Source organism: Doryrhamphus excisus, chromosome 20, assembly GCF_030265055.1.
Source record: "Doryrhamphus excisus isolate RoL2022-K1 chromosome 20, RoL_Dexc_1.0, whole genome shotgun sequence".
Taxonomy (NCBI): Eukaryota; Metazoa; Chordata; class Actinopteri; order Syngnathiformes; family Syngnathidae; genus Doryrhamphus; species Doryrhamphus excisus.
The window spans coordinates 4039900-4067004 of NC_080485.1; the positions used below are offsets into that span (position 1 = coordinate 4039900).

Here is a 27105-nt window from a genome sequence, read left to right on the forward strand (position 1 = left end):
TTTTTTTCGCCAAACCTAGGCTGATTTCTCCACAGAAAATACATTCATCCTCAGTCAGTAATAATTTATAAATACTTGATAATACAGGTAAAATGTACAGTATCTATGCACCACTCTGAAAAAAACTAACATTTTTACCGTGTCTGTTTCACTGATATTTTTTTTTCCATCAAGCGTTTTCACACTTTTCAGCAAATGTTTGTTATGAGACACAAAAGTGAAACTTACATGACTGATTCCATCAGTTCATTGATCATCTTGCGATGTCATTCATTAGTGGTGAGTAACTACATTTTGTGTGTGGGGCGTATTGCAAAGAGAATGGGAGGGTTCTAATCTCCTAATTACAACAAATCAGTCTTACTGCAAATGTTAATGTGAAATTGGGAGAACGTCCACATCAAGCTATCAGGAGTTGGGAGTGGCAATCACAATTACTCACAGATTTTTGCCGTTCACTGGTGGCCCTTGCGCGAAATGCACAGATTTACTGTTTTTGATAATTGTTTTGTTATGTCAGTATCTCTTGTGTAAAGATACGTACAATATTCAGTCATTAAAGTTAACATATGCAACCCAGACATTATAAGCCTCTACATGTTCCAACAAAAATTCACAATTCTATTTTTGAAACGCGGAAAAATGTGTTATTGTTCATCTATATACTCAAGTCTGAAGTCTGCCTCCCTTTCTACTCACTTTGAAAAGTGCAAGATAATTGACAAGAGTGATTCTGCAGCTCCAAGGATGTCTTCGCCTCCATTAGCTTGGGCGACTCAACCGAGGCAGACACCCTTTTTGCTGCACCTCCACTGGTTCTAACAAATGGTAAAGTGCTCTGCCGTCTTTGTTTAGTAGCCGGTGTGGCATTTGGAGGATCCAATGCGGGCAGAGACTCCTTAACATCCTTTTGTGGAGGACTTTTACGCTTTGTGTTTGCCACAGCCTGCTGACTGCACCTGCCCCCACTTTCGTCCACTTTCCTCTTCTTGGAATTGTTAGTTGCTGTAGCAGCACTTTCACTTCTTCTTTGTTTTCTTTTCTTCTGGAATGAATCCACCTCAAAGGAAACGTGGAGCTCTCGCTTGTCGGGCAGAATGGTCAAGAGAGGCTTCTTGGGTATCTTGTGGTGATTGGCTGAGGAGAAGTAGTCCTCAAACACATCATCCTTTACAACAGTGGAACTGGAAGCAACATTTTGAGATTCATCGGACAAACTAAAAGAACGCGCAAGTGCAGAAAGAGCGGCTTTGCGTTGCGGTCGCCTTTTCTGTAAAGAAGAATGGTCATTAAATAAAGTGTCATGTCCTAAAATGGTTGGTGCCACAGGGAACCCTGACGAGCTCACATCATCAGGACAGTTAGCAGTCCTTGTCTCCGTCACACATTTTGTCACTTGAATATTGTGCCTTCCTTTTTCTGGCTCGTCATCCGACTGATCCAGTGGTTTAGCAACAGGACTTTGGGATTTTGTGTGCCACTTTCTCCTTTCTTCGCCAGCTTCCTCGCGATCAGCAGATGTCACCTCCTCCACAGTGCCTGGTATTACACCCACCGACTTGGCTTTCCCTCTTGGATGTTTTTTAACTGAAGAACTCATTCGGTTTGTTTGGGGAGTCCCTTCTTCTTCATTCTCCTCAAAGTCCAGACATTTTAAAGGGCTTATGAATGTGGGATTTGAAACGCCACTGCATGGTGACAGCCAAGGCTTTTCAATGTCTTTGTCATGTTGTTTATCTTTAGTCGCATCACTTTCTTTACGGACTTTTTCCTTATCAGGAGAAGGGCCGAGCTCAGCAACAGAGGCGGTGGAATCATCGTCTGAATTATCATCTATAAGACAGCAAAAATCATCATCACCGCTTAAAATATTGCCATACATTGTAACGTTAAAACATATCATTTATAAGTCAAATATGCTTTTATGCATCTTTGCAACACCTCCCACTCCCCACAACAGATTGTGTGCCACCCACCCACTGTGGCGTTGTGAAAAGGCAAATTAAACAACATGATGAATCTAGCCAAGGGGATGTATTTCTTAGAAGCTGTCAGAGGGAAAAAAGGCAAGTAAATAGTGCAGAAGCACACCAACATGATGGCAGCCTCTCCCAGTTTTATTTACAATGTTTTTACTCAGGTTGAAATCAAAACGCTTCTACAATCTTATTACACAATATTATTTAAAATTAAATTGTTAAATTGTATGTTTTATAACAGTGATGGCTGGAAACAGCTCTCTGAAGAACATGAAGAACTTGCCTTTGTTCTGTTAAAGCTACACAAGATTGGTAGGGGGAGGGAAAGGTTACACACATAAGCAAGCTGGAAAGGTAATGAAAAAAGAGCAAGAGGAAACAAAACCCAAGATATGTTGTGTTTCTGAATGCCAATCTACACGAATTACATGAACCGTTTTCTTTTAGGTTCTCACTTTTGCATTTGGTGGTGTCATGTTTTGTTGGAAATGTACAACTAATACACCAATCAGATTTGTCTAATTGTAGTGGGCCAAAAAATAAACAAGCAAACATTTTTGTATTGAATGTTCTTATTATTCCTAAAACGGAAATAAGAGGCTTTCTTCTGAAGGTAATTGCAAATTAACCACTGACTAAATTCTATTTCAAAGCAAGCAATGCCAATGCTTACATAAAAATCTGAAGACAGTTGGCGAGTTCCCAAGCGAGGGTTTCGGCCCAGAGGATGAAGAGGATTCAATTATTTGTGAGGCTGAAAACAAGAGTCTGATGGTCAATGTTTGGCGTTGCAGAAGAGATTAAATGTTTTAATCACTTTTTACTTACCTGTGGGAGAAATATTTTCATGTTTCTCTTTCATATGTTTCAATCGCTCCGCCATGTAATCTGCCCTTTTAAACGATGGACTGTACACAATTCCATTGTCTTCATCAATAATGATAGGCGACACATCTGTGACTGTGAAGGAAAAATGCCAAATCACATTTTTTACTAGTGAGCTGAAGGGACTGTATGGACTTTTTTGAAACCAAAAAAAAAAAACACAGGCTTGTTTTCCAGTAGGCAAGAAAAAAGATTTCCTCCAAGAAAATTCATGGGTTACAATTTAAGGAAAGTATTTAACTGTGATACAAACTGAGAATTTCTATGCTGCGATACCCAGATTAACCCTTCGTTTCGCACCATTCGCACTAGGTTTTAGTTAACTTAGTCCTCAGTATGACCTCCATTTCTTTGGATGTACAGTTGCCTTTAGATTCCACGTGTCCTAATCATTGCCATGTCCCCCCAGATGATGCTCACTTCAGCTCTGATTCACTGTTCATCGTCATCGAGGTCATGTCACTTTTGATTTTGAGATTCAGCAAGTACCAATCGACCATTCCCTTGAAGATGAAAACATAGCGTTTCTCTGAGAATACAAACGCTAATTGGGAGACAATCGTCACCATTGATGTTGTTGCAGAAAAATACAGTCCAATAATTAAACTATTTCAGACAGGAACAAATCGTGTCGGAATAATCTGGGTATCGCAACATAGAAGAACAAACATTGTCATTTTGCATCACAATTTATGACTTTTGCTTGAATTTTAACCCCTTAGTTTTTTGGAGGAAAATTGTTTTGGACCACCGGAAAACGGACCTGTGTTCAGTCACGCATGCAATTATGCAATACGTTTTTGTATGGACCAAAGGATGATCTAATACAAACAAGTGCAAATGAAGAAATTGCCTTTAAATATTCAATTGTAACTTTAGAATCTGTGTTTTTTGATGCACCCTGTAGATCAGTCAAAAGGCAGTCTGGATGCTTACCCAATTGTTGCGTGGGAGCCATGGCCTTCATCATCTTATCTAACTTCCTTCTCATGCGTCTGTCATTTTCTGGGGTCCTCTCTGGAGATTCTCTGGGCTGCATGCAACGATGCTGCACCATTCGAGCACAAGCCAGACAGAAACAGGATTTTTTTTTTTTAAATAGACCTTTTAAGAGTATCTACATGTTGTAGAAATGTTATGTGACAAAAGCAAAATATAGGGCTTTTTGCTACTGGGAGATCTGCATTTTGGACTGATAATAATGGCTGCTTCTGTTCCAGTCAGTCATCTTTCTGTTAGAAGCCATTTCCAGTAAAAAACATCAACTAAATATGTTTTGGAAGATACTGACAGACAAAAAAAAGATATGAGGGAGGCATCAATTGCACAGACAAATGTTCCACAGGAAATGGCTTTATAATGACAGAAACACAGTACTCACTCTCCTGTTCTTTAACACAGGATTACTTTCATCATTTGAGGCTGGATACAACTCTTCATCCACATGCACTCCGTCTTCATAACACCTGCACATCATTTCAGCAAAGCAACCAGCATTACTCTCTACATACCAATACAAATAAACACAAAAAGTACACTATTTCAGTGCCTACCTGCCTATCCAAAGTACAGAGACAAGCTTCACTTGGCTCTTCTTGGCTTTTATCCATGCAGCAGGATGACCGTTCTTAAAGACGACATGGGTGACTCGTTTATTGAATGTTTTTGACACCTGTAAAGAATTGAAGGTTACGCTACACCTGCAAAGTCACTGCATGAAGAGTTGGTGCATTTTACAACACAGCTGTGTGGATCCCTGAGAGACAGGCAACCTTGACGAGGCTTTGAAAAGGCATTTGGTTGTATCCCTCACAGTGTCCTGTGGGAGGTGCTCCGGGAGTATGGGGTGGATAGCATACTACGATGAGCCATTTAGTCCTTGTACAAGCCAAGCAGGAGTCTGGCTGTCTTTTGCAAGCTTGTTTTAACCTCAAATGAATTGCAAAACCATTAACATTTGGCTCAGTAATGATTTCACTGGACTGTATCTGTGGTTTGCTGTAGTATGCCGTGCAAGAGCATCTCACAGTCTTCATATTTCATTTATTAGGGTATTAATAAGTTAATCTGTCTTTAAAGGTTATAATGGCGCATGTCATTAGTTGTTTCTCTATAGGTATTTGGTAGAGATGCTCCAATTTATGTAAAAAATGCAGCCTTTCTCAGCAGTGGAACACACCGGGTGTGCTGAGTGTTCTCTTACATCCCTGGAAGCCCTGCTAGAGCTTGAGCGTAGCATACGGCACTACTGGCCGATAGCACTGATAAATAAAGTAAAATGTGATCAGTATCAGCAGATTTCAGTCCTGGATTATCAGTTTTGGAATCGGCAGCATAAAACCCTGATCGGAGCAGCTCTGGTATTTGGTGATTGACTAAGGAGCAGTTCATCGTTTACCCCTCCGCCCACCGAAGGTCAACTGGATTAGGACCCAGCTCACCTGTGCTTTTCAATAAATGAATAAATAGTTCCGTTCTCACCTGAGCGCCCATTTCCAGTAGCTGCTGAATGAAAGGTTTCGAATAGTTGGCTCTCTTGTCAGATGACCACACATCCACATATGCAATGACATCTGGAATGGCATTCATCCACAGCACACAAATACAAGTTATGAATCCATATATGAGGTGAACTGTAGTGCTGATGATGGACATTACCTTTAAGAACTGTAACACGGTCGATTGTTGTCATTACTGGCCACCCGAGTTCCAAGATTCCCCTTCACAAAATCAATTCACAGGAAAGATATGTACTTTAGTCATATGCATTTCTAAAGTTATAAAGTTCTAAATATTTAAATGATTTATTTTTGCTCCGTCTTTCCAGCAAGCTTGACAATAGCAGTCGACGACGACAAAAACTTGAATCAATATTCAAATAACTATCCACTGCAGTTACTCGAATATACGCGACAAGACAATACAAACTCGACAAGCAATTGAACATTAAATATATATTCGGTTTTAACGCGTAGTTCTGACGTACTAATCGTTACATACGTGTATCGTTACCGAACACTGCCTTTTATCAATTATGGCTCCCTTTCAACTTTAGCACAGAGAGGCTAACGCTTATCTTACTAGTGACTCGTGGTGCCGATCGGCGAGTTTAAAGTCTGTCATCAACGAACTCCGCAAAGCGAATGTTTGTATCCGCTAATAAGTGTGTCGTGTACTTACACTATCTTTTAAACTGGCCACGCTTGAACAAAAAAAGTAGTAAGGTCACAAAAAATCGCGCCTGTAGTTCGTGAAGCGGTGCATTATGGGACAACGTTAATGATTGGCTAAGAGCTAATTACGTCACTTCCTGAAGTGAAGACAATATTGAATTCAAATGATTTCTTATATTATTGTATTGTAAATCAATTACATTCGGCCTAATAATTAATACATTTAAATGCCCTCATCATGAGACAAAAATGTCAGCTTCCCTAAAACTGTGGTAAAAATACTGTCTCACATAGTCTGACGTTTTCTTATTTAAAAGATGGAGTCAGTCTACTTCAGTTTGAAATATACATCTAAAATGTTTTTTACATTCACACCCAACGTCAATAACAACACTCGGTGTCAGGGGAAAAGGAGTGCACACCATTATATTCACTCACAGTACACAATGTAATTGTAATCGACACAATACGTATGTATTATGTATAGCTCAAGATAATAATACTCAGTTGTAAGAGATGTATGGATTTTCACATGCTTTTTATCATGGTGCAGTCAGGGTTTGACCATGTTTCTGTGTAGCCAAAACACTGGTTTTAATTTTTATATGGACTAAATAATGATGTATTTGTGAATACTAACTTTCTGCTATTAACCGTCCATGCATGTAAATGGCAGACCAATCAATTCTAAATCCATAGGATGTTTATTCATTTATATTAAACCCTTCTTCGGCAAGCTTAGCAGTCAACATTGAAAACACATTTTCATGACAATATCACAAAACAGTTTTTCTGTGGTGTCAAAAACACCTAATTTCACAACACAAATGCAGTCAATGCAAAAGTAATTCAAAATACTATAGTCCACATACCTTTTTTCTGTCACTCTTGATGACTAAAATGCATTTTTATATTTAATATGACACTACTGAACACATCTTGCATAAATTCTTAACAAGCAGCATTCTTTAATAATATAGCTTAAGTGATGCATAACAACCTTCTTTTTTCAGGTTTCAAACTGCTTACCATCACAGCCATAGCATTTTTTTTAACATAATTAAAGCTGTCAAAACGTTTAGTTGAGCTAAAGCACGACTGCCAGAGAGCTAAAGATAAAACCAACACAGCACCACACACAACAATCATCAGTCATGATGAAAATGCTTGAATGTCTATTAAAGGTGGAAAGAGTTGGTGTCTATCAAATAGAGTTACTCCTGCAGGTGAGCGGCGCCGAGGTGCGAGACATCTCCATGTGCACCGTAGACATGGGGAGGCGCTCGCTCTCCTCCTCCACGGGGTGACACCTGCAGAACTGGAGCACCTCTTTGACCTCCTGCCTAAAGTTGGAGTTGAGGAAGCCGTAGATGATGGGGTTGATGCAGGTGGAGGACATTGCCAAGAGGTGGCAGAGGGAGAAGAGCAGGTTATGGTGGCAGATAGGCAGGGCATCCTGGTTCCAGTCGGACACGGCGTTGAAAATGGTGAGCGGGAGCCAGCACAGGGCGAAAGCCGTTATCAGGGCCACCAGCATGATGTTAATTCGGCGGCTGTGGGCCATGCGTTGACTCTCAGGCGTCCTGGCGCGGTCCAGCATATCTTTGCGCTGACGCAGGCGCACAAACACTCGAACGTAACAAAGCAGAACAAGAATTAAAGGGCCACAGTATTGGAACAAGAGCAGCCAAGTGGTGTAGGTCAGCCTGTCGTGTTGGGATGGCCAGCGCTCCATACACGCCTCCATATGCAGGGACGCATAAAGTTTGGGAAAGTATTGTGAATTTTGAAGCACAGATGAGTTAGCAGGCGAGACGGGTGGTGTTTGGCGATATAGTGCCGGCTCGGCTAGGATCATGTTGGCGTACGGCTCATTTGTGAGCAGCTGAAAGGCCAAGAAAGGTGAGGAGGTGAAGCATGCCAGAATCCAGATGACAACAACAGCTGTGTAGGCTTGAGGAATGCTGGGTTTCCAGCCAGCTGGGTTAATAATGAGTTGATGTCTCTCCAGAGCGATAAAAACCAGAGACAGTATGGAGACGGTCACAGACACACACTGAATGAACGGCACCAGGCGGCATAGCAGTGACCCGAACACCCAGTGGTCCATCAGTGTGTATATGAGCGTGAAAGGGAGGCAGAACACACACACCAGAATGTCAGAGAATGACAGATTACAAATGAAAATGCTGGTGACATTGGCTTTCTCCCTGCGTCGTGTAATTATGCAGATAAGGCCGATGTTGCCCACCAGGCCCAGCACCATTGTAACACTGTACCACACCACCAGAGACGCCGTGAGCACAGGAGACGTGTGGCATTGCTCGTCATGCCCAAGAACAGATAGGTCTGAGAGCAGAGTCTCATTTGATGCCCACTCTCGCAGAGAGTGTCCCTCCTCCCAAGACGGCGACTGCGAGGAGGTTGTGCGGTTGTCTGGTGGAGGCGGAGACGTTGTCGATGGGGAGAGTTGGCTCGTGTTGCCACTGAAGGACATCTCACCAGCACTTAAGGGTCACCGGCCCTCAGGATGGAACCATCCATTTCAGCCCTTAGCGGGACGTCTGCATCTGACAGGGACGGGGGAAGAAACACACAAGGAGGAACAAGACATCATCTGTCACTAGCGAAGCAATCACACTCGAAAGCTAAATAATACATGTATGTTTCATGTCAGCCGCTCCCGTGCAATAGTATTCTGTCAGTTAAACAAATAAAACTAAGTCCATCCATTATTATCATTATTAACACCAAATATTGTGTTTACTTAAGTGACCTTCACAAGTCCGTAAAATTGTTATTCCTTTTATTTTGTTTCTTCTTTCATTTCATCAATTATATTTAATGTTGATATGAACTATCTAGGGCGGCACGGTGGTCTAGGGGTTAGCGCACAGACCTCACAGCTAGGAGACCAGGGTTCAATCCCACCCTCGGGCATCTCTGTGTGGAGTTTGCATGTTCTCCCCGTGCATGCGTGGGTTTTCTCCGGGTACTCCGGTTTCCTCCCACATTCCAAAAACATGCTAGGTTAATTGACCACACCAAATTGTCCATAGGTATGAAAGTGAGTGTGAATGGTTGTTTGTCTATATGTGCCCTGTGATTGGCTGGTGACCAGTCTAGGGTGTACGCGACCCTCGTGAGGAAAAAGCGGTAGAAAATGAATGAATGAATGAACTATCTACAGTGAGTGTGAATGTGTGAACTCCTTGGTTTAATTTAATCTCAAACATGAATGTTAATGACACCCCAATGAGACTGCATTGTACTTTAGTGTCAAACCTGCCATCAGGTACCCATAAATAGTATTTTGACCTTTAAGTCACCTCAAAGATTGCATTAATTCATGGAACAATGGCTTGTAAGTTGGAGAAGAATATCTCTTTAATTGCCTTGGCAACTGTAGATGACCTTTTATTGCGGTATGGAATATTGGCCGACCGGCCAGGAAATTTCTCAACAAGCATTCTCCCTAATCATTACTGCATTGTGTGCTGTGTGTGCTAAAGTAGGATGTTGTATCACATTTATCTGTTTTGTGTTCAAAATAACTTCAAAAGTTCTGAATAGATTGGATGAAATTTTTAGGAATTGTCAGAAATGGGATATGAAAGAACTGATTACGTTTGGGGGGTGATCCAGATCACTGTCTGGATGCAGACATTTTTAAAAAGGATTCTTTAACATTGTATGATTGCGTTTAGCCTTCCTGGTACATTGTGCTATCATGCTAAGTGTTAGCATGTTAACATTGCTGGCAAGCTAATGTTAGAACAATAGCATTTTTGTAATTTTATGAGTAGACATATATACAGTATAGACACTATCATGATAGGTATTGATGCTTACATTAACATAGAGGTAGTCATAGGTGAACACTGCTAGGTTTTAGCATGCTAACATTAGCATGTTAGCATTGCTAGCACACCAAAATGAGCATACTAGCATTTTTTAAGCTGATACTTAGTGCTAGAGTGCTAGGTGTTAGCATGGTAATATTAGCATGTTATCATGCTAACATTATTATAGTAAATTCTTGGGGGCATTTATGCAAACACTTGCTATTATGTTAGGGGTCAGCATGCTAATGTTAGCATGTTAGCATTCTTTAAGTCATTCAAACCCTTCCATGATATGTTTTCATGGTCAGGTTATCTAAATATGTAGATAAAATGTAGGACTAATATTTATGGTGTAAATCACAATATGGGGGACCTACAGTGCTTGGCGAAGGTCTGCGCTCTCCAAGCGCTTTTCTAGTGTAGTAATTTTGCCAACTTTGACAACAATTTTGACAACAAAATCAGTCTACTACTGTACTTCAGCCTGAAATATACACAAACAGTCAAAAGTTTGGACACAGTTGACAGCGTACACCACCACGATGGACCAGGTTCCCCACCACCAATCTACTCTACATCTTTCTCCTTCTAATGCTGCTACCTTCTTGGTCTCCCTTGTGGAAACAAACTTGGATAAATAAACAATAACTCTAAATAAAATAAATAAAACATCACATTTCCTCTCTCTGTTTATGCACCTGCAGATCTCCAACTTCACGTCTCCTCAGTCAAGCTGGAGATGAAAAGCACGACGGCGGTGGAATTACCGTGCATGCACAGCACGCCAACAGAGAAGTCTGTTTTCAAAGTAACTCAATATACTATGTGTCAAAATATAAAGGGCATGCCATTGTCAGAATCCTAACAATGCATTATGACCCACACTCGCCTGAAACTGTTGCCAGCATGTGACGAAAAAAACTTGCATGGCAGACAAAATGAGCTTGTCATTTTCCATTAAAGGTGCATAAACTTAGCTATCAGTCACTTCATAGCGCATCATCACTAACGCACGCTGTCAGTGTGTTGAGCGAGCTGCAGGCAGGGTACAGAGCATTGAAGTAGCTGCATGTGGGAGACCCCCCCCCCTCCCAAAAAAAACAACCATAATAGAGCAGAAAAGAAAAAGCCTGCCATTATTTGGCAACCTTGCACCCTCTGTGTTCTAATGATGTGTTGTTGCACATCCAGACAGTACAGTAGCACAAGGAGCAATGTGACATGGCACCACTGTGTCCACCAAAGTCTCCCTTTCTCGTTAAGCACAGTCATTAATCACTGACAAATTAGCCTTGGTGACTGGAAATTAAATGAAGATGAGTGTGGGTGAATTGTGGAGCATGATAAATTGTACCCCACACCCACTCGGTTCCGCTGCTTGTATTTCCTTACAACAATTGTCTTGATATCTAAGTGTATTTGTTAAGTTCTTCAAATTTGAACATTCACTGGCACCACGTCTCCCATTGGTTCTCTGATGACTAATTTAGAACTGTTTTCACACCAGTCACAATATCACACATTCAGGGAAGGTTATTGCTTTTTAAGCCGGCATCGTCACAATCCTTTGCTATTCCACAATGTAGTCATGCATGAAGACAAAATATGACCATGACATGAAGTGTAGAAGACGAAGACAATCAGAATCAACTCAGAATAAGACAGCATATTACTATAAATATGACATAAAATAAAAAAATGAACATTTTTTATTAGGTTATTAAAATGGTTAGATGGGGCTTTTTATTTATGAATCTTTACCATCCTTGGCTCGTCTCTGCCCATATGCTCAAATAAGGCAAATTAAAAAATAAAATAAAATAAAATGTTAACCATTGTAATGATTACAGGCATGCATTACATTAAAAAAATTCTATAAAATCCTATCTGGCCATCTGTTCAGAGTGAGGCTTAAATGAACATTTTTATTAGGTTATTAAAATGGTTAGGAAGGGCTTTTTATTTATGAATCTTTACCATCCTTGGCTCGTCTATCTGTCCATCTGTTCAGCGTAAGTAATTAAAAATAAAATAAAATAAAATAAAATAAAATAAAATAAAATAAAATAAAATAAAATAAAATAAAATAAAATAAAATAAAATAAAATAAAATAAAATAAAATAAAAAGGACTGCACGGCAGCCAAGCAGTTAGCGCGCAGGCCTCACAGCTAGGAGACTCGAGTTCAATTCCACCCTCGGCCATCTCTGTGTGGAGTTTGCATGTTCTCCCTGTGCATGTGTGGGTTTTCTACGGGACTCCCACATTCCAAAAACATGCTAGGTTAATTGGCCACTCCAAATTGTCCGTAGGTATGAATGTGAGTGTGAATGGTTGTTTGTCTATATGTGCCCTGTGATTGGCTGGCGACCAGTCCAGGGTGTACCCCGGCTCCCGCCCGAAGACAGCTGGGATAGGCTCCAGCACCCCCGCAACCCTCATGGGGATTTACAATCTTTGGCCATTTCTATGCTAACAGACATTACATAGAATAAATTACAATAGAATAAAATCTTATCTGGCCATCAGTTCAGGGCAAGACAACATATGACCATAAAATCAAATAAAATATGAGTCAGGAAGGAAAAAAATCACGAGATTTAATCTCTTCAGTAGATCAGCTCAAAATATGAGCAAAACACTTGAAGACATTAAAATATGACCATCAGTCAGAAATTTGATATGCATATACATAGAATTACTGTACATAGATGAACAAGACAATATATGTTATGAGCACAAAAATTAATCAAATTTAAATCAGGTAGGATGGTTGTTTCCTGTGACTGCATCTTTCTGCTAATTTTGTTATTACAATAATTAGTTGGAGGTGCCCATCATGAAATATAATAAGATGGAGTCCACAATAGGAAACACTCTGTTAAGCTGTCAAATAAATCATCCAGTTACGGATTCATATCGCTTGTCATACTCTGTAAATTGTGATCACAATCACTGCATATCTGCTCTTCCGTCATTGCACTTCTGCAGGGCTTATCTGTGAATTCATGTGCACACACATGTCCAACTCCTCTCCATCCTTCCACATGCATGCTCTCTGCCAGTGGTGCTATTCAGATAAAATCCTCCTATCCTTCCAGTGCAACTCCTGCATGGAGATGTGTGATAACAGCAGCCGGCACAGTGCTTGACCCAAGATAATGTCCCCAGCCTCATTATTCAAGCTGGGACTTCTCATGTGCTTTACCTTCCCTGCAATTACCACACCACGCATATTTATGAGATGTGTCATCCTCAGAGTATGTGCAACTTATTGCAAATGCATTCATTTGTGCAGAAAGTGGATGCATATTCCTAGAAAGCATGCTTAAAGCTCCCTTGCTGTTACAGTCAATCAACATTTGCAAGAAACAAAAGCAAACACATGCAGACATTCTATAACAAAGATAACACTATTGTGGGTTTTTTTAGGGGGGGGGCAAAAACAAGTACTCACATGAGGGATTTGATGCTGCAAGCCGGCGAGAATCCACAGCTGAACCTAGAGTTGGAGAGGGAGCAGAGCATCCTGAGGAGCCTGATGCTTCAGTGAGAGGCAGCAGGGAGAGGAGTTTGGCTATTATTGGGATGATGGAGCCCTAAGGGTTGCCAAGACCCTCTCTGCACCGAGCTCTGCTGTCACACTGTGGTGATTTCATTCAATTGCATCCTGAAAATGACACCTGCTGTAAAATTGGACTGGAAATTGTTGTTCATAACAAGATACACAAAATCATGAAATATTTATACTTTTTTCAGGCAATGGGGTGCATTTTTTAATACTGTTATAGCTATCTCACATTTATCTGAGTTTCTGAATTGGAAAAGGAAATTACTTTCTGCACATAAAGCAGAAGACAAGGAGGTCTTGTAATAGTTTCTAGTTAATTTGTCTTGTACATGGTACATCCATCCATCCACCCATCTATCTATCTATAGTCAGGCTTCCAATAAGCAGCGATACTACTGCTTGTATCACATGCCTAATGACGGTTGTCAAGGCAACCCACCTTTCCGAGGGTTTTTTTTAAAGGAAAAAAATCTTTGATCATCATCTCATCATGAAGGAGGAGTGCGACGTGAGATAACCAGTCCCAGCTGGAACACCAAGAGTTGGAAGAAGGCACTAAATAGTAAACATGGGACATCTGCGTGTATATTTCCATACGTTTGTTGTCACACAAGCGGGCCTTGTATTTATTTACCAAGTAAATCACTATATTGACAAAGCACGGGATGTTTTATTCATCAGTTGCTTCGCTTGGTGGTCTAGGGCAGGGGTCGGCAACCTTTACTATGAAAAAATAACTCAAATAACTCATTAATAATAATTAATAACTCAAATAACTCAAAGTATTACTCATTTCCCTTCATGTTAACCTGTCAGAGAGAACTGGATAGCATCCTGTCTGCTCATTCAGTCACCAGTCAGAACTCAGTCAGGATGCATTCATGGTCTCACACAAAGTTGGATTTTTGTAAACTCATAACGAAGATGTGCATTTTCACCACTCGGGTGCTTAAAAAATATTCAAGCATTGCAAAGGGAGCCGCAACAAAGAGACTGGAGAGCCACATGCGGCTCTGGAGCCGCGGGTTGCTGACCCCTGGTCTAGGGTTTAGCGCGCAGACCTCACAGCTAGGAGACCAGGGTTCAATTCCACCCTCGGCCATCTCTGTGTGGAGTTTGCATGTTCTCCCCGTGCATGCGTGGGTTTTCTCCGGGTACTCCGGTTTCCTCCCACATTCCAAAAACATGCTAGGTTAATTGGCCACTCCAAATTGTCCATAGGTATGAATGTGAGTGTGAATGGTTGTTTGTCTATATGTGCCCTGTGATTGGCTGGCGACCAGTCTAGGGTGTACCCCGCCTTACGCCCGAAGACAGCTGGGATAGGCTCCAGCACCCCCGCGACCCTCGTGAGGAAAAAGCGGTAGAAAATGAATGAATGAATGAATGAATGCTTGGGTTTTATGCCTTTTTTTCTCCGAGTGACACAATCATTTTTAAAAGAGACATTTATACAATTTGGAGAGAATGGTCATCTACTGTATATAATTTAAAGCAGCAATACTGAAGTCATTGTAACAGCTAATCGATTCTTTTGATGGGCGTGTAGAACAGCGTCTCTGTCATTGCCATAGCCTGATCGCCATGTGTTGTTAGTGGACCGTCTCATCTCATCATGAATGGCAGTATTTCCACGCATCTATCGATTCTGTTCATTGTTAACAGCTGAAAGTCAATGGAGGCAACTACTTGGCAGTCTCAACCTGTAAGTGTTAAGTACTGGAAGCCGAGCTAGCTCACATTTCAGCGACCATGCTATTATATCTTCTCAAGGGGCGATACGACAAACAAGGAATGTGGACATACCATATTTTGGTATCAGCTTGTAGTTTTACTATCCACTGAAAATAACCAAATAGCTGGCAACAACCAAGTGAAGATGTAGTGTGAATGTTTACTGTGAGCACCATTGTTCTAACACTGTTTGATTCCTCTTGAGCATTCCCTGAGCCCTTCCACTCCTCCATGATGACATCACAGGTGGATGACACCTTTTGCTCTTCCACCTGAGTTCCATCACGCTCACCTTCCTCACTTGTCATTTTTGACGTGTGTTTGGGCTCGTTACCATATTGCAAAACGCTCCAGTTTTAATGTGAAGGTATCATACTCTGCTTCAGTATGTCACTACTTGTAGAAATTCACGTTTCCCATAGTGAACCACAGCTCCCCAGCGCTGTCAGCACTCATACAGACCATTACACGAGGCACCATGTTTGACTTTTACCATAAGAAAATCATCTTTCTCATCACAGCATCCAAATTGTATTTCCTTTGGGAAGATATACTGTACTGAAATGTGGAGGATACGCAGTACTCACTTTTGGGAGATACTGTACGTCCACTGTAACTCCCCCAGGCCGCAATATTCTACGCGATACAACATAGTAGCTGTTGGCCCATTACACTGTAAAATGTAATTTGTTGACGTTACTTGAAAAAATGTAGAAAACCGATTGCCTCAAAAAGTACAGTAAAGCAGTAATTTGAAGTTGTTAAAGCTGAAAATAACTACGTTTAGACAACTCATGTTATGGCAGTAACCTTGAGTGTAGTTTACGCAAGATCATTATTTAAGTTGACTATAAAATCCAAATTCAGATGACTTAAAAGGTCTGCATTATGTTAAAAAAGCAGTACTAGTAAAAAAGCAGTACAGTATAAGACAGAAGATAAGGGCACCGTGGCCTCCAGGGGTCATAAAAAAATTAAGCTTCAATTTTATTTCATAAATGCAAAAAAACAACAACAGTGTAAACAGTCTGTATAAAACGTGAAAACATTTTCCTGAAGTTGTAAACTTTTATAGTTGAGCCAAAAGGCAAAGATTATAACCTGCATTGCAAATAACAAGAGAAATTGTAAACGATTACATGAAATGCATATGCACAGTTTGTGTTTTTAACCCTGACAGTGTAAACAAAGCTCCCATTCCACAATCCACATGCTGTGCTACAATAAATTACATGAAATAAATTAGGACAGCCGATTGTGCTGTGTAAAAACAACTCAACTGTTCTCACAACAAGTGCCGTCTTCTTGATCTTTGGAAGATGTTTCTTTGGTAATTGTTGCCAAACAGGCACCAATAAGTCCAAATTTGTGGTCTACCTGTGTGCAGACTAACAAGTTAGTTTATTCATGCAAATGCTGTGTGATTAATAGCCCAGATTGAGCTTAAATCTTAATAAAGTGGTAATCGATAAGGCAATCCATGTGTGTAGAGCTGCAACAATTAATCAATGGTTAATCGATTATCCAACAACTATTTTGGTATTAGATTAATCTTTTTTTAAAGTGTAATTATACTCTGATTTCCTTAGTCATTCATGAAAGCAGACCTATGTGTTAAGGCAATATATTATTCACACAAATCCGTTTTGACTTTGGAAACCAGTGATTTAACATCTTTGCCTCTTTTCTGATATGTTGCAGACAAAATGGCTGACTATGTATGGTTCATATTGATCTGATCTGTTGGGCGATTACTCAATTAAGATTACTCGACTAAGAAAATAATTGCAGCCCTACATGTGTGCACACCTTCCAGGATATGTTCATGCACCCTTAAATCCCCATAATACCCCACAATTAGTACAGTATATAATGTGCAAAAATCAAAAGTTATTGGAATAGACTGGTTAATGCAGCTATTTAGTACTTAAACACATTAAAAGCTAACATTTTTGGGTTCCTTTGGATGAAGACTGTCTGTGTATGCTTAAGTATACCAGCCTCATCATCTGGAACAAATGAGATTAGATCACAAAATAAGAGATAAACAAGAGAGGAAGATAAATCCGATGGGGGTAAACTTTACACTCCATGCACAAGTGTTGTGAAACCGCTCTACCCGATCAGCGTTTTCATGAAGGCAGGCTTACTGAAAGGCCAGTGGTACTGATTGGGGACAGGTCCATTCACGTTGCATTCAAAGAAGGAGAACATCGGGAACCAGATGCGTGCTCTGCGGCTGTGCTGGTAAGCACGTGTGTTGGCCAAGGTGTGGTAGTAGAGGAAGAGACGCGTGGTGATGTAGAAGGCAATGAATACGTCAATGGAGTAGTGCTCGTGTGCCGCCAGAATGAAGAAAATCCCAAAAAGGTTCAACACCCAGGAGATAGTGTGAATCAAATTCCAGGTCCTTGGAGTGTCTGCCAGGGAATACAGGGGATAAAGTTAAGGGTAAAGCTAATGCTAATTCATGTTTACCAGGACTGTCCGATGATTAAACATTTTCATCAGGTTAATCACAGTTTTTCAATAAATTAATCATGATTGATCACTTAGTAACTACAGGATGTCTGCCCATTTTTACTGTATTTAATGAACAGAAAGATAAATGACAGGACAAGATGCTATAGTATATTAGTATTATTATTACTACGCATTAACAGCTTCAAATAAACAGAATGTCAATCAAGCTGAAAGATACCACACTAGTGTAAAAATTCTATCTAAAATCTATTTGTCTAACACCAGCCTCTTGTTATTGTGAGCAATCAGGGGTTGTGTTCAAAGACATCATGTAATTCAAGGTAATGTACTTGGTTTCAGTGTATTTACCAGCATACCTAAATTGGAAGTCTGAATTAAGAGTTACAAAGTGAGTGAGAAAAATATAATTCAGTCCCTGAATGCATCTCCTGTTCTTGTAATGACAATGAGGATGTGTTGGTACTCGGATGAATGGACGAGAGACATGTATGAATTGGAGATAATACAGTATTCACTGTTGGAATTTTACTGCTGTTGATGTGTTGAGGTCAGGTTGAAGTTATAAAAGAGTGTCAGACTCTCCACTGTGCTTCCGTCTGCCGTCATAACAGAGAGGCGTGCTTGTTCTTGTGCGCATGCGTTAATGACACTAAAACATTTAACACAATTCATGAAATAAATTAGTTTCCGCCATGAATGTATTATTTTTGACAGCCCTAGTTTTTACCTTTTTGGCAACGCCAACCTCCATTTATGTTGAGTATTCAAAGCCTGAAGCAGGAGGAATGCGCTCAAACTATTTTAACGAGCAACACTTTGATGAGTCAATCTGACATTTTTTCTTCATGTTGTGAGTACTGCTGTCTGAGTCAGCCGCAAACACCATCTGACTACATGTAAATGATGATTTTCACACCAAATGTGCTTCAATCAACAGCTAAAAATAGTTCCAACTGCTGCATTTTAAGGCAATATGGAGCTTGATTTTTGTGTATTGATTTGATGCACTGTTCAGCCCAATTGAGTCATACCCTTGTCGTATTTGGATTTTTATGGTTTTTCATTTGGACAGTTGGGATAGGCTCCAGCACCCCTGCGACCCTTTGTGAGGAAAAAGCGGTAGAAACTGAATGAAGTAATTAGCTGATGATACAAGAAAGCGCCAAAAACACTAAGCTGTTGTGCTAAAGGTGTATTGGAAGTCCAAAATGTAGCCATGATGCTAGAATTTAGACATCTTAAAATTGCTTTAATAAGCCCTGGTGTCTGCAGCTCTTATGTCTTTATCCACGCCTGTCACTGACAGTGTGTGGCCCTAAGAAGCATGATTGTGTACTTCGTCTACAAATACACTGTGACCAAGCACGTAATTTACACAGGCAGGGGATATGGGGATTATGACCCCCATAAAAATCAGATCGAGCCATCATATCCCCCCTGAATATAATCACATCATTTTGATTTAATGAAAATATGCATCGGTGGTCTAGGGGTTAGCGCACAGACCTCACAGCTAGGAGACCAGGGTTCAATTCCACCCTCGGGCATCTCTGTGTGGAGTTTGCATGTTCTCCCCGTGCATGCGTGGGTTTTCTCCGGGTACTCCGGTTTCCTCCCACATTCCAAAAACATGCTAGGTTAATTGGCGACTCCAAATTGTCCATAGGTATGAATGTGAGTGTGAATGGTTGTTTGTCTATATGTGCCCTGTGATTGGCTGGCGACCAGTCTAGGGTGTACCCCGCCTTACGCCCGAAGATAGGCTCCAGCACCCCCCGCGACCCTTGTGAGGATAAGCGGTAGAAAATGAATGAATGAATGAAAATATGCATTATCTTGCATTAATATCTTGTTCATTTTCCTCCACTGAATACTGACCCAACCCACTTTCTCTACCTAATGTTCAGCTCTAAAAGGCGGACAGACAACAATTTGTCATTGTTGGTAAAAAAAAAAAAATCCTGACCAAAAAGAGGTAAATACCTGTTTTGTTAAGTTAGGTGAGGATTTACGTATGTATGACTGGAGTTGGCAAACTAGTTGTTGGAAGCCAGAAGATATCTGGGATGTAGTGTGTATGACCAATGTCAGTTTTGTTGGCTTTGCTCCAATACACAGTGTTTGGTAGCGGCGTTCGTTACGAGTTGAACTACATTTCTCAGTTGAGTATTGTTGCTAATTTCCCCAAATATATTGTCAGTAGTGAAGGTAGTATCAAATGACGCTATAGCCTACACAGAAGCATGCAGTGGAAAGTGCAAAGACAGAGAGTGAATTTTGTCAATTTCTGGGAAATACCTGAATGTATTTCCTTAAATTCTGCTTTAATGACACTTGTCATTTTTAAATCAGGCTCTTACCATTTGAACATTAACTAAGCTTTTTTTAAATAGCAGGTTCAAGAATGTGATTGCCGAACAGGTGACCAAAGACAGGGAATGCTCTGAGGCGTGAGGAAAGATATATTTTCTTTGTGTCATGAAAATCCGAAGCTTCAAAAAAACGTTTTGAGTGCCTCTTCTCTCAAAATTGGCGTAAGGACGCGAGGGACATTTTTCTCATGATAGGTGTTCATAAACAGAGTCATTGCACATTAGGGAACAGTGTGGCCTTGGTAAGCATCATTAACTGAAACGGACCAAATCAATTTTTCCCATAAGAAATAATGTAAATCCAATGATTTCTCTCCAACCAAAACCGCTAATGATATCATAGACGCGTGACATGGCTGACTTCCAGTTCGTGGTTCATGTACTCGCAAGCTAATTGTGTATTAACGACATGACAAGACGCATACCATATTGTATGCTCCCGGAAAATGCATGCAGAAATGCTTGGCTAGGCTGTCCTAGTGAGGACAAGCTGTATAGTTATAATAACCACTGTTGACTGTCTTATGCCTTATTAAGGTGTTGTTTTGTACAGACATCAGTCATCACAGTCATGTACATTCAATTATTTTGACTGTTGGTCTGAATCTGGTACCCTTATTAAGAACGGTGGTGAATTTTGTGCCATGTACACAATATTGTTTCCAAAATGCTGGAGGCATAGTTTATACAGGGGGAATTGCTTAATTACTCAGATGGCTGTAAGCAATTGGTTTGATAATGTCAGCCCAAATCAATGCTCTTTGCCAAACTGTTTGGCTCCTGGGTTGTCTCTGAGTTTGACACATGTGCCTCATGAAAACATGAAAAAAAGTATTTTACATTTCAGACGATAAAAAAAAAATCACAGTTAAAACTAATAAGGTGTTGAATATTTGTTTTTTCGCATCTCTCTTGTGCCATTTCTAGCTAAAAGAAGCACATTCAACAAATAAAAAGTTATGTTTACTCAGAGAATTAACCACTCTGAACTTAGATGTTGAGTTTCTCGTATGACTCCAACAAAAAACCAAAATTGCACCATATGTGTCCCTATAAATATTTGAATGTTACTGAAAGAACAGAAATGCTGATGAAATGTTTAAATACAGCGAATGAACAGATTAAAGCTGGTGGTCCTGATTGTATTTGTTTCAGCCAGTCGATTGGTGGCCTTTCATTGCAAATGACTGAGCCTTCTTTAAAAATTCAAATGGTCGGTTATTAAAGATTTATGTCTTGAGAACAAATGGTTTCCAGGTGGACTGGCACAAGGAAGACGTCACTAAATAACACATCATGTTTGTTTGTTTGTTTTCACTGGAGTCAAAAATGCAAAATGAGTTTGTATTCCTGTCTGATAAATGACATATATTAGTAAGGAGACTCACATTCTGTCACAAAAAAGTTGAGCATTGTTATGACAACCGTGTGTCCGCTGAACATGTAGTCACCGCATGTTTGGACACCAGCCAGAGTCATCCCGAATCCTACCCAAATTGTTAGTGTCCTCTGTATCTTTTCCCATGAATCACCGTACGTCTGAGGGGAACAATAGAGCCTCGTTAGCGGTGGGCAAGCTGTGACTCACAGCAGCAGCTCATCAAATCGTAAGCGCCCCTGTAAATCATAATCTCTGTAGAATGAGAAAAGCTTCTCACCTTACTGGAACACTTGAGGTGTTGGCCCGGCACAGAAAGAGAGGTGACAAACATGGTGCAGCAACGAAGCAAAAATACAGTTCCCATCAGAGAACACAACCGCCTCAAGAGAATGGACCTACATAAATAGGAAATTGATCATTAAAAGTCGATTGTGTGGAGAAAGTGAGGCAAAATGGAGTCCACTACTACTACTGCGGTTTGCTGTCTAAGGAAGACAATGGCAGCTATGAGAAGCCAAGCTACAACCTCCAAGCTGCATTATTATGATTGTTATGTTACGTTATGATATTATGTCAGCACATGAATAAATCATTTAAACAATAAAAAAAAACTGTATAGCTTTCCAGGCAGCACAGTGTACTAGTGGTTAGCATGTTGGCCTCACAGTCAGGACATAGAAGGTTCCACTGTCCATTTGAACATTTTTGGACTTTTACGTTTTCACAATAAAAGTCCATTTGTTGTAACCCACTGCTTTGTTCTTGTTAGTGTGCACCTGCTGATTTCAGAAATGGACACGTGCAACAATGTAATTGCACAAAATATACAATCTTATGAGCTTAAAACATTTTGCGCAACAGTTTCATGTAGAAAGGTGTTAGTAATACAGTAAACCTCGGATATATCGGACTCGGATATATCGGAAATTCGCTCACAACGGACAGATAAAAAAGAACCGATTTTTCTGTAATGCATTTCCAATAAAAATTCATTGCATATATCGGATTTTTTATAACGGATTTCGCCTATTTCGGACAAAATCTCCAGTCCCGTTCCAATGCATTTCCATTAAATTTCCCTCGCATATATCGGATGGCCGCATCGTGGCGCTCCGATTCGCCGAATCGTGACAGGCCGCTATACGACGTCATTTGCAGCGTTTGCAGCGTTGCCTGCGCGTCCAGGTACATTGGAAACATAGTCAAGGAAGTGCCTTTTTATAACGGATAAAATCCGATTTACGCATATACCGGATATAAATCCGATATATGCGTAAAACGGACATTTTCCGGTATACGCATATAACGGATTTCGCTTATATCGGACAAAACCAGTGGGAACAATTTAATCCGATATATCCGAGGTTTACTGTATTATACCACTCTCATGCACTGAAATAAGGTAGCCAAAACAGAAAAAAAACAAAATAGGTCACCCAATGGGATTCTTTTTTTTAACATGACTGTAAATGACATTTGTGGTGCTCCCTACGGGTTGCAGTCAAAATGCTTTGAACATGCGTAGCGCACAGGAGGGGGCATTCTGTGCAAATATGCAAAGGATGGTCATTGCTGCCGTGAGGCAAAAAGCACCGAGTCGGCCCAGGCAGGAGAAATTTTTTTTTTGAAAAAACAAATCATCTGACACGACCCTCATTACCACAATGATTGACAGCAAGCAGAAGAATAAAGGAATAACATAGTAGAATTCTCCTGTGAAGTTTTCATTCCCTGGTGGTGTAATGGTACAGCACCTGCCTTAAAATCATTTATTGAACAATTTGTTCAATAATCCCATGTAGGTATGGGCTGGTACAAGAAAAATATCACGGTTTCACTGTGAAATGACTTAAAATGTGTTATTTTGAAATAGCTTTATTGAAACGGAAAATAAATCAAGTCAAAAATGTCATTTTTAAAGGGGACTTATTATGCTAATTTTTTTAACCATTGTAATGAGTTGTGGACTTCTATAGAGCAGCGACACACAATGACCCACACACAAAACTTTCGAGATCTTCCAGAATCTTCACCTATTCCCGCTGTATTTTCTTGGATTTGTGCTTCCCGCCAATATGGTCTATTTTAATTTATTCAACCCCACTCCCACTCCACTGTGATTGGTCACACTCTCAAACTACTTCCTGACTACTATGATTAACACTTTCTAATTTAGTGTATATTGTGGGACTATCGTGTTCCAGACAATGAACACTGTGGTTCTCTCCACCTCCAACTCGCACAGCGTGTCTGACATTAACGCTCATTTCCTGGCGAGAGTGTGCTGCTTCTGGCTTCAAAAACAGTTGGCTAGTACACGTTCATGTTCACAAAAAAAAGAGCTTGGAATATCCACAAGAATCAAAAATAAAATGCCGCCACGCCCATAATGAAGCCCGCTCCTGTGTGACATCACAAAAGAACAGTTTTGCAACACCCTCGAAAACCAACAGTTTTTCAGCCATCCCAAACTTCTTTCAGGGCTCACTTCCAACAGTAGAGGTGATATTGTGTAGTAAACAGTAATGTGTGGTTGTGAGTCTTACCTATGTTTATGAAGCAGTAGGATCAATATTAGCATATAGCACAGGATAAGGCCACAAGCTTCAGCCATTGCAAAAGCCCAAGGGATTCTCGGAACACTGTCAAAAGGAAAAAAAAAACATCAGTATCATCAGCATACAGATTAGATATGGGGACAAGGTGCATTCTGTGTACTAATAACGGTCAATGTACTGTGTAATATTGTTTGTAGAGCAGATACCTGTCCAGAAAGATGTCAGGAAGCGGTGGGTATGTCCTCATGTCTGGGACACGCTCATGTACAATAACCATAACAAAGGATGTTAAGCCAAACACTAGAACGACATATATAACACTGATGACAGTCTTCCAGACTTCCGGGTCTAGTCGTCCAGCTAAGTGTTGGCGAGATCTCCCATTGGAGTGTGTGGGACACAGCTGTACTCCAGAACCACATTCAGATCGGGTGCCGTTCCTCAGTCGGAGTTCAGTGCCATCCCCGGAACAATCTTGTTCATAGTAGGGCCTGTCAGATCTGTCCCAGCTCCACTCGGTTGCCACAGTGGGAGCCAATGGGAGCTGAGCAGTGGAACTGTCTCCAGGCTGGAGACCAAGTTCCCCCAGCAGGGCTTGGTTTTGTCTCTGGAGCTGGCGGAGGGATATGGCCAGCCTCTTGATGTCTCCCAGCACAGTGAGTCCCAGAGGAGGCCCACGGAGGTCTGCCTCAGTCAGAGCCAGGAGGCTGGGTCCATCCAGGCGGTGCTGAGTGCACAGCAGCTCCACATAGTTTCCAAATCCTTTCTCCTGCAGCCACTGGGCCACCTGCTTGCAGCTCCATGTGCTGGCACCGTGCTCTGACGCCATGCCACTGCAGGCACAAACACGCACAGAGATGCAATTAGCACAACGGACCTTGGTGAAGATGACTACATGATGAATGATTAAATGCACTGAGGACATTTGTTTCTCACCTACTCAAAACCACTCAGCCCACTATAAACTATTGTCCAGCTCATACTGTGGCTTAGAAACTGAAGTCACCATAGTTTACATCGTCTGCATTAATCAACCAATAATTTCATGCCAATTTGATGATGTATAGAAAAACTATACCAAAACTGTTCATTTATTATTGATTTCGAGCAAATCGTGTACTGTAGCAAAACAAAACAATAGAATGTATGCTTAAATAGTGCAACAATACAAAAAATCAACCAATATTTTGCTGAAACATGTGTTTTTGAGCCATAAGTGGCTTTTTAGACGTCTATACCAGTGGTTCTCTAGTGGTTTGGTTGCAGGGTCCACCATCACACTTAATGACAAGCAGCGACCTGTTTGTAGTACATTGTCAAAGAGCGCTACCGTAAGGTTAGCCAGCACGTCTTGTGGGTTTGTAGATGCAGGTATAGTCTTACATTTATATTAGTGTGTAAGCGTTATTTTGATACTTCGCACAGTCCATTTGGTGCAGTTGCCTTGTATGTTCCATTTGTGTTGACTTTTGTTGGCTTTGTTTCGTTGTTGTCGTTGTTTACACTGACTGTGGGGCCTACATGCTAACCACTTGTCCACCGTGCGGCCAAAAGTGTTAACAGTTAATATTAAAATAGAGTATATAACGTTTATTAAAAAAAAATACAGCACAAATATAAAAAATATAAAATATAAATAATAATAATAATAACCAAAACACTAAACTAAACTCCCATTTGCAAAATGTAATGGTTATGCTGAAAGTATCTTTTAAAATTTCAGCACACTGTTTTATTATAACAGCTTTTATTCAATGAAGTTATTCATTTTTTGCCGCATCAGAGTCAAGATATGCATGAGGTGCCCGTGCATCTTTATTTTCGGGGTCATATGCAGTGTTGTTTTTAAGACAAACCTCCATGTGTCCCATCTGCATAGAAATGAACATTTTGGCTTGAACTGCATTAGTGTTAGTGTTGCAGCAGTAATGAAAGAGGCACTTTTTTCACGTGATGGTCAGCTCTTTCTGTACTTAATGACGCAGCACAACTGCAGGCTACTCCACTGCTGTTACATCCTCTTGGTTCTGGCTGCTGAGTGTCAGACTGGCACCGGCAGTGGAGTCTAAACCTATTACAGCTCATTTTCCAAATAAAATAAAATCACCCTCCTGGTTTTGGTTTTCTTTTCTGCTAAGAAGTGACACCCATGGATACAGATGAAACTCAACTATCCTCACGTTTTCTCTCGTTGCCCTTTGACCTATAGATAAGATGACCACAGGGCAGCTCTCTGCGTTCCTCCCTTCGATTCAAAGGTCGGGAAACACGAAAAACATGTCTAACAGTAAGAATTTGCACTCATCATCATAAGTCAGTCAGATCCCAGGCATGCATCATAAAGACTTAGTCAAGATTGGAATGAAATACTGTTGTAGCAGGCTATGCTGAGGAACTGAATGACTTTTATTCCCCTGCAAAGGCGCATAATTCAAATTGTGCCGTTTTTGATTATGTAGCAGTTTAAGAATTCCTTACAATTGCAGCTGAATTTGCCTTTGACTTATTTGGGTCAATAAAACTGCCTGGCCAAGAATGGTTTCAGGCTACATTTTCACTTTTTTCCCCATATTTACTTTCCAATTAGATCCATAAAAACCACAATAACCTCTATGGTAACACGAAGCAGCCCCCGGGATTGGATGGGCTGGGCCGGTCCGCCTAAGTGCCTAGTCAGCTTGTTTTGCTGGTTGAGTCACACACTGACACACACATGTGATGAGAGGAACTTTCACAATAGGTCTTTCAGAAACTAAGTCTCGGGAAAAATGACATAAATTGCTACATTTCCGTTGAATACCAACGACAACCACAACCACAACAAGGGTTAGTCGGCAAAAGGTGTTCGTAACATAAACAACAACAATGAGGAAACGACTGTACACGTCAAAAGCTATCCAACTAACTATCTATCTAACTATCAAAAGTATCTTATCTTACCAAAGAACCGCGGTCAGTGTTGGTGTCAGAGGGAAAAGGTGAGCTGTCGTCCTCTCGCATTATCGGAGTGTTTCGCCTCCAACATACTCCTCACTTTCACAACCAAGCAACGGCAAACAGGAAGTGACGTCAATCAACAAGGCCAGACAAGCGCAAATGCCGTGGTCTCTTGTAAAGGTGTTC

General features: G+C 40.7%; 3 protein-coding genes across 7 annotated transcripts in view; all 3 read right to left on the reverse strand.

Moving 5' to 3' along the window:
* The window catches only part of mcph1 (microcephalin 1), a 39579-nt gene extending 33433 nt beyond the window's left edge, over positions 1–6146 (reverse strand). For 2 of the 4 annotated variants that reach the window (XR_009120413.1, XM_058058951.1), the window contains exons 1-9: positions 6045–6146; positions 5523–5584; positions 5346–5437; positions 4418–4536; positions 4246–4330; positions 3801–3912; positions 2808–2939; positions 2653–2733; positions 700–1833 (exon numbers count right to left, since the gene is read on the reverse strand). Coding sequence is in view for 3 of the 4 variants with exons in the window: in XM_058058951.1 (XP_057914934.1) it covers positions 700–1833; positions 2653–2733; positions 2808–2939; positions 3801–3912; positions 4246–4330; positions 4418–4536; positions 5346–5437; positions 5523–5556 (1789 nt within the window). In the remaining variant the exon portion in view is untranslated. Of the gene's footprint in view, positions 1–699; positions 1834–2652; positions 2734–2807; positions 2940–3800; positions 3913–4245; positions 4331–4417; positions 4537–5345; positions 5438–5522; positions 5585–5945 lie in introns of all 4 variants that reach the window. The other 2 variants (XM_058058953.1, XM_058058952.1) reach the window with 2 other exon arrangements.
* A 624-nt stretch (positions 6147–6770) lies between these two features.
* npy4r (neuropeptide Y receptor Y4) lies at positions 6771–13438 on the reverse strand. Of its 2 annotated transcripts, none has more exons than XM_058058565.1 (2): positions 13340–13438; positions 6771–8607 (listed from the first exon to the last, which is right to left on the reverse strand). In XM_058058565.1, the coding sequence occupies exon 2, from the start codon at positions 8532–8534 to the stop codon at positions 7242–7244; it is 1293 nt and encodes a 430-aa protein (XP_057914548.1). In that variant the 5' UTR covers positions 8535–8607; positions 13340–13438; the 3' UTR covers positions 6771–7241. The 2 variants fall into 2 exon arrangements, with proteins under 2 accessions (XP_057914548.1, XP_057914549.1); XM_058058566.1 differs by having other exon boundaries at positions 6771–8601; positions 13340–13436.
* A 2712-nt stretch (positions 13439–16150) lies between these two features.
* On the reverse strand, positions 16151–27057 carry LOC131108182 (sphingomyelin synthase-related protein 1-like). The gene is made up of 6 exons (XM_058059016.1): positions 26923–27057; positions 24189–24815; positions 23971–24066; positions 21702–21819; positions 21432–21582; positions 16151–17607 (listed from the first exon to the last, which is right to left on the reverse strand). Exons 2-6 carry the CDS (start codon positions 24809–24811, stop codon positions 17303–17305), a joined length of 1293 nt encoding a protein of 430 aa, XP_057914999.1. The 5' UTR covers positions 24812–24815; positions 26923–27057; the 3' UTR covers positions 16151–17302.
* Positions 27058–27105: the final 48 nt, after the last annotated feature.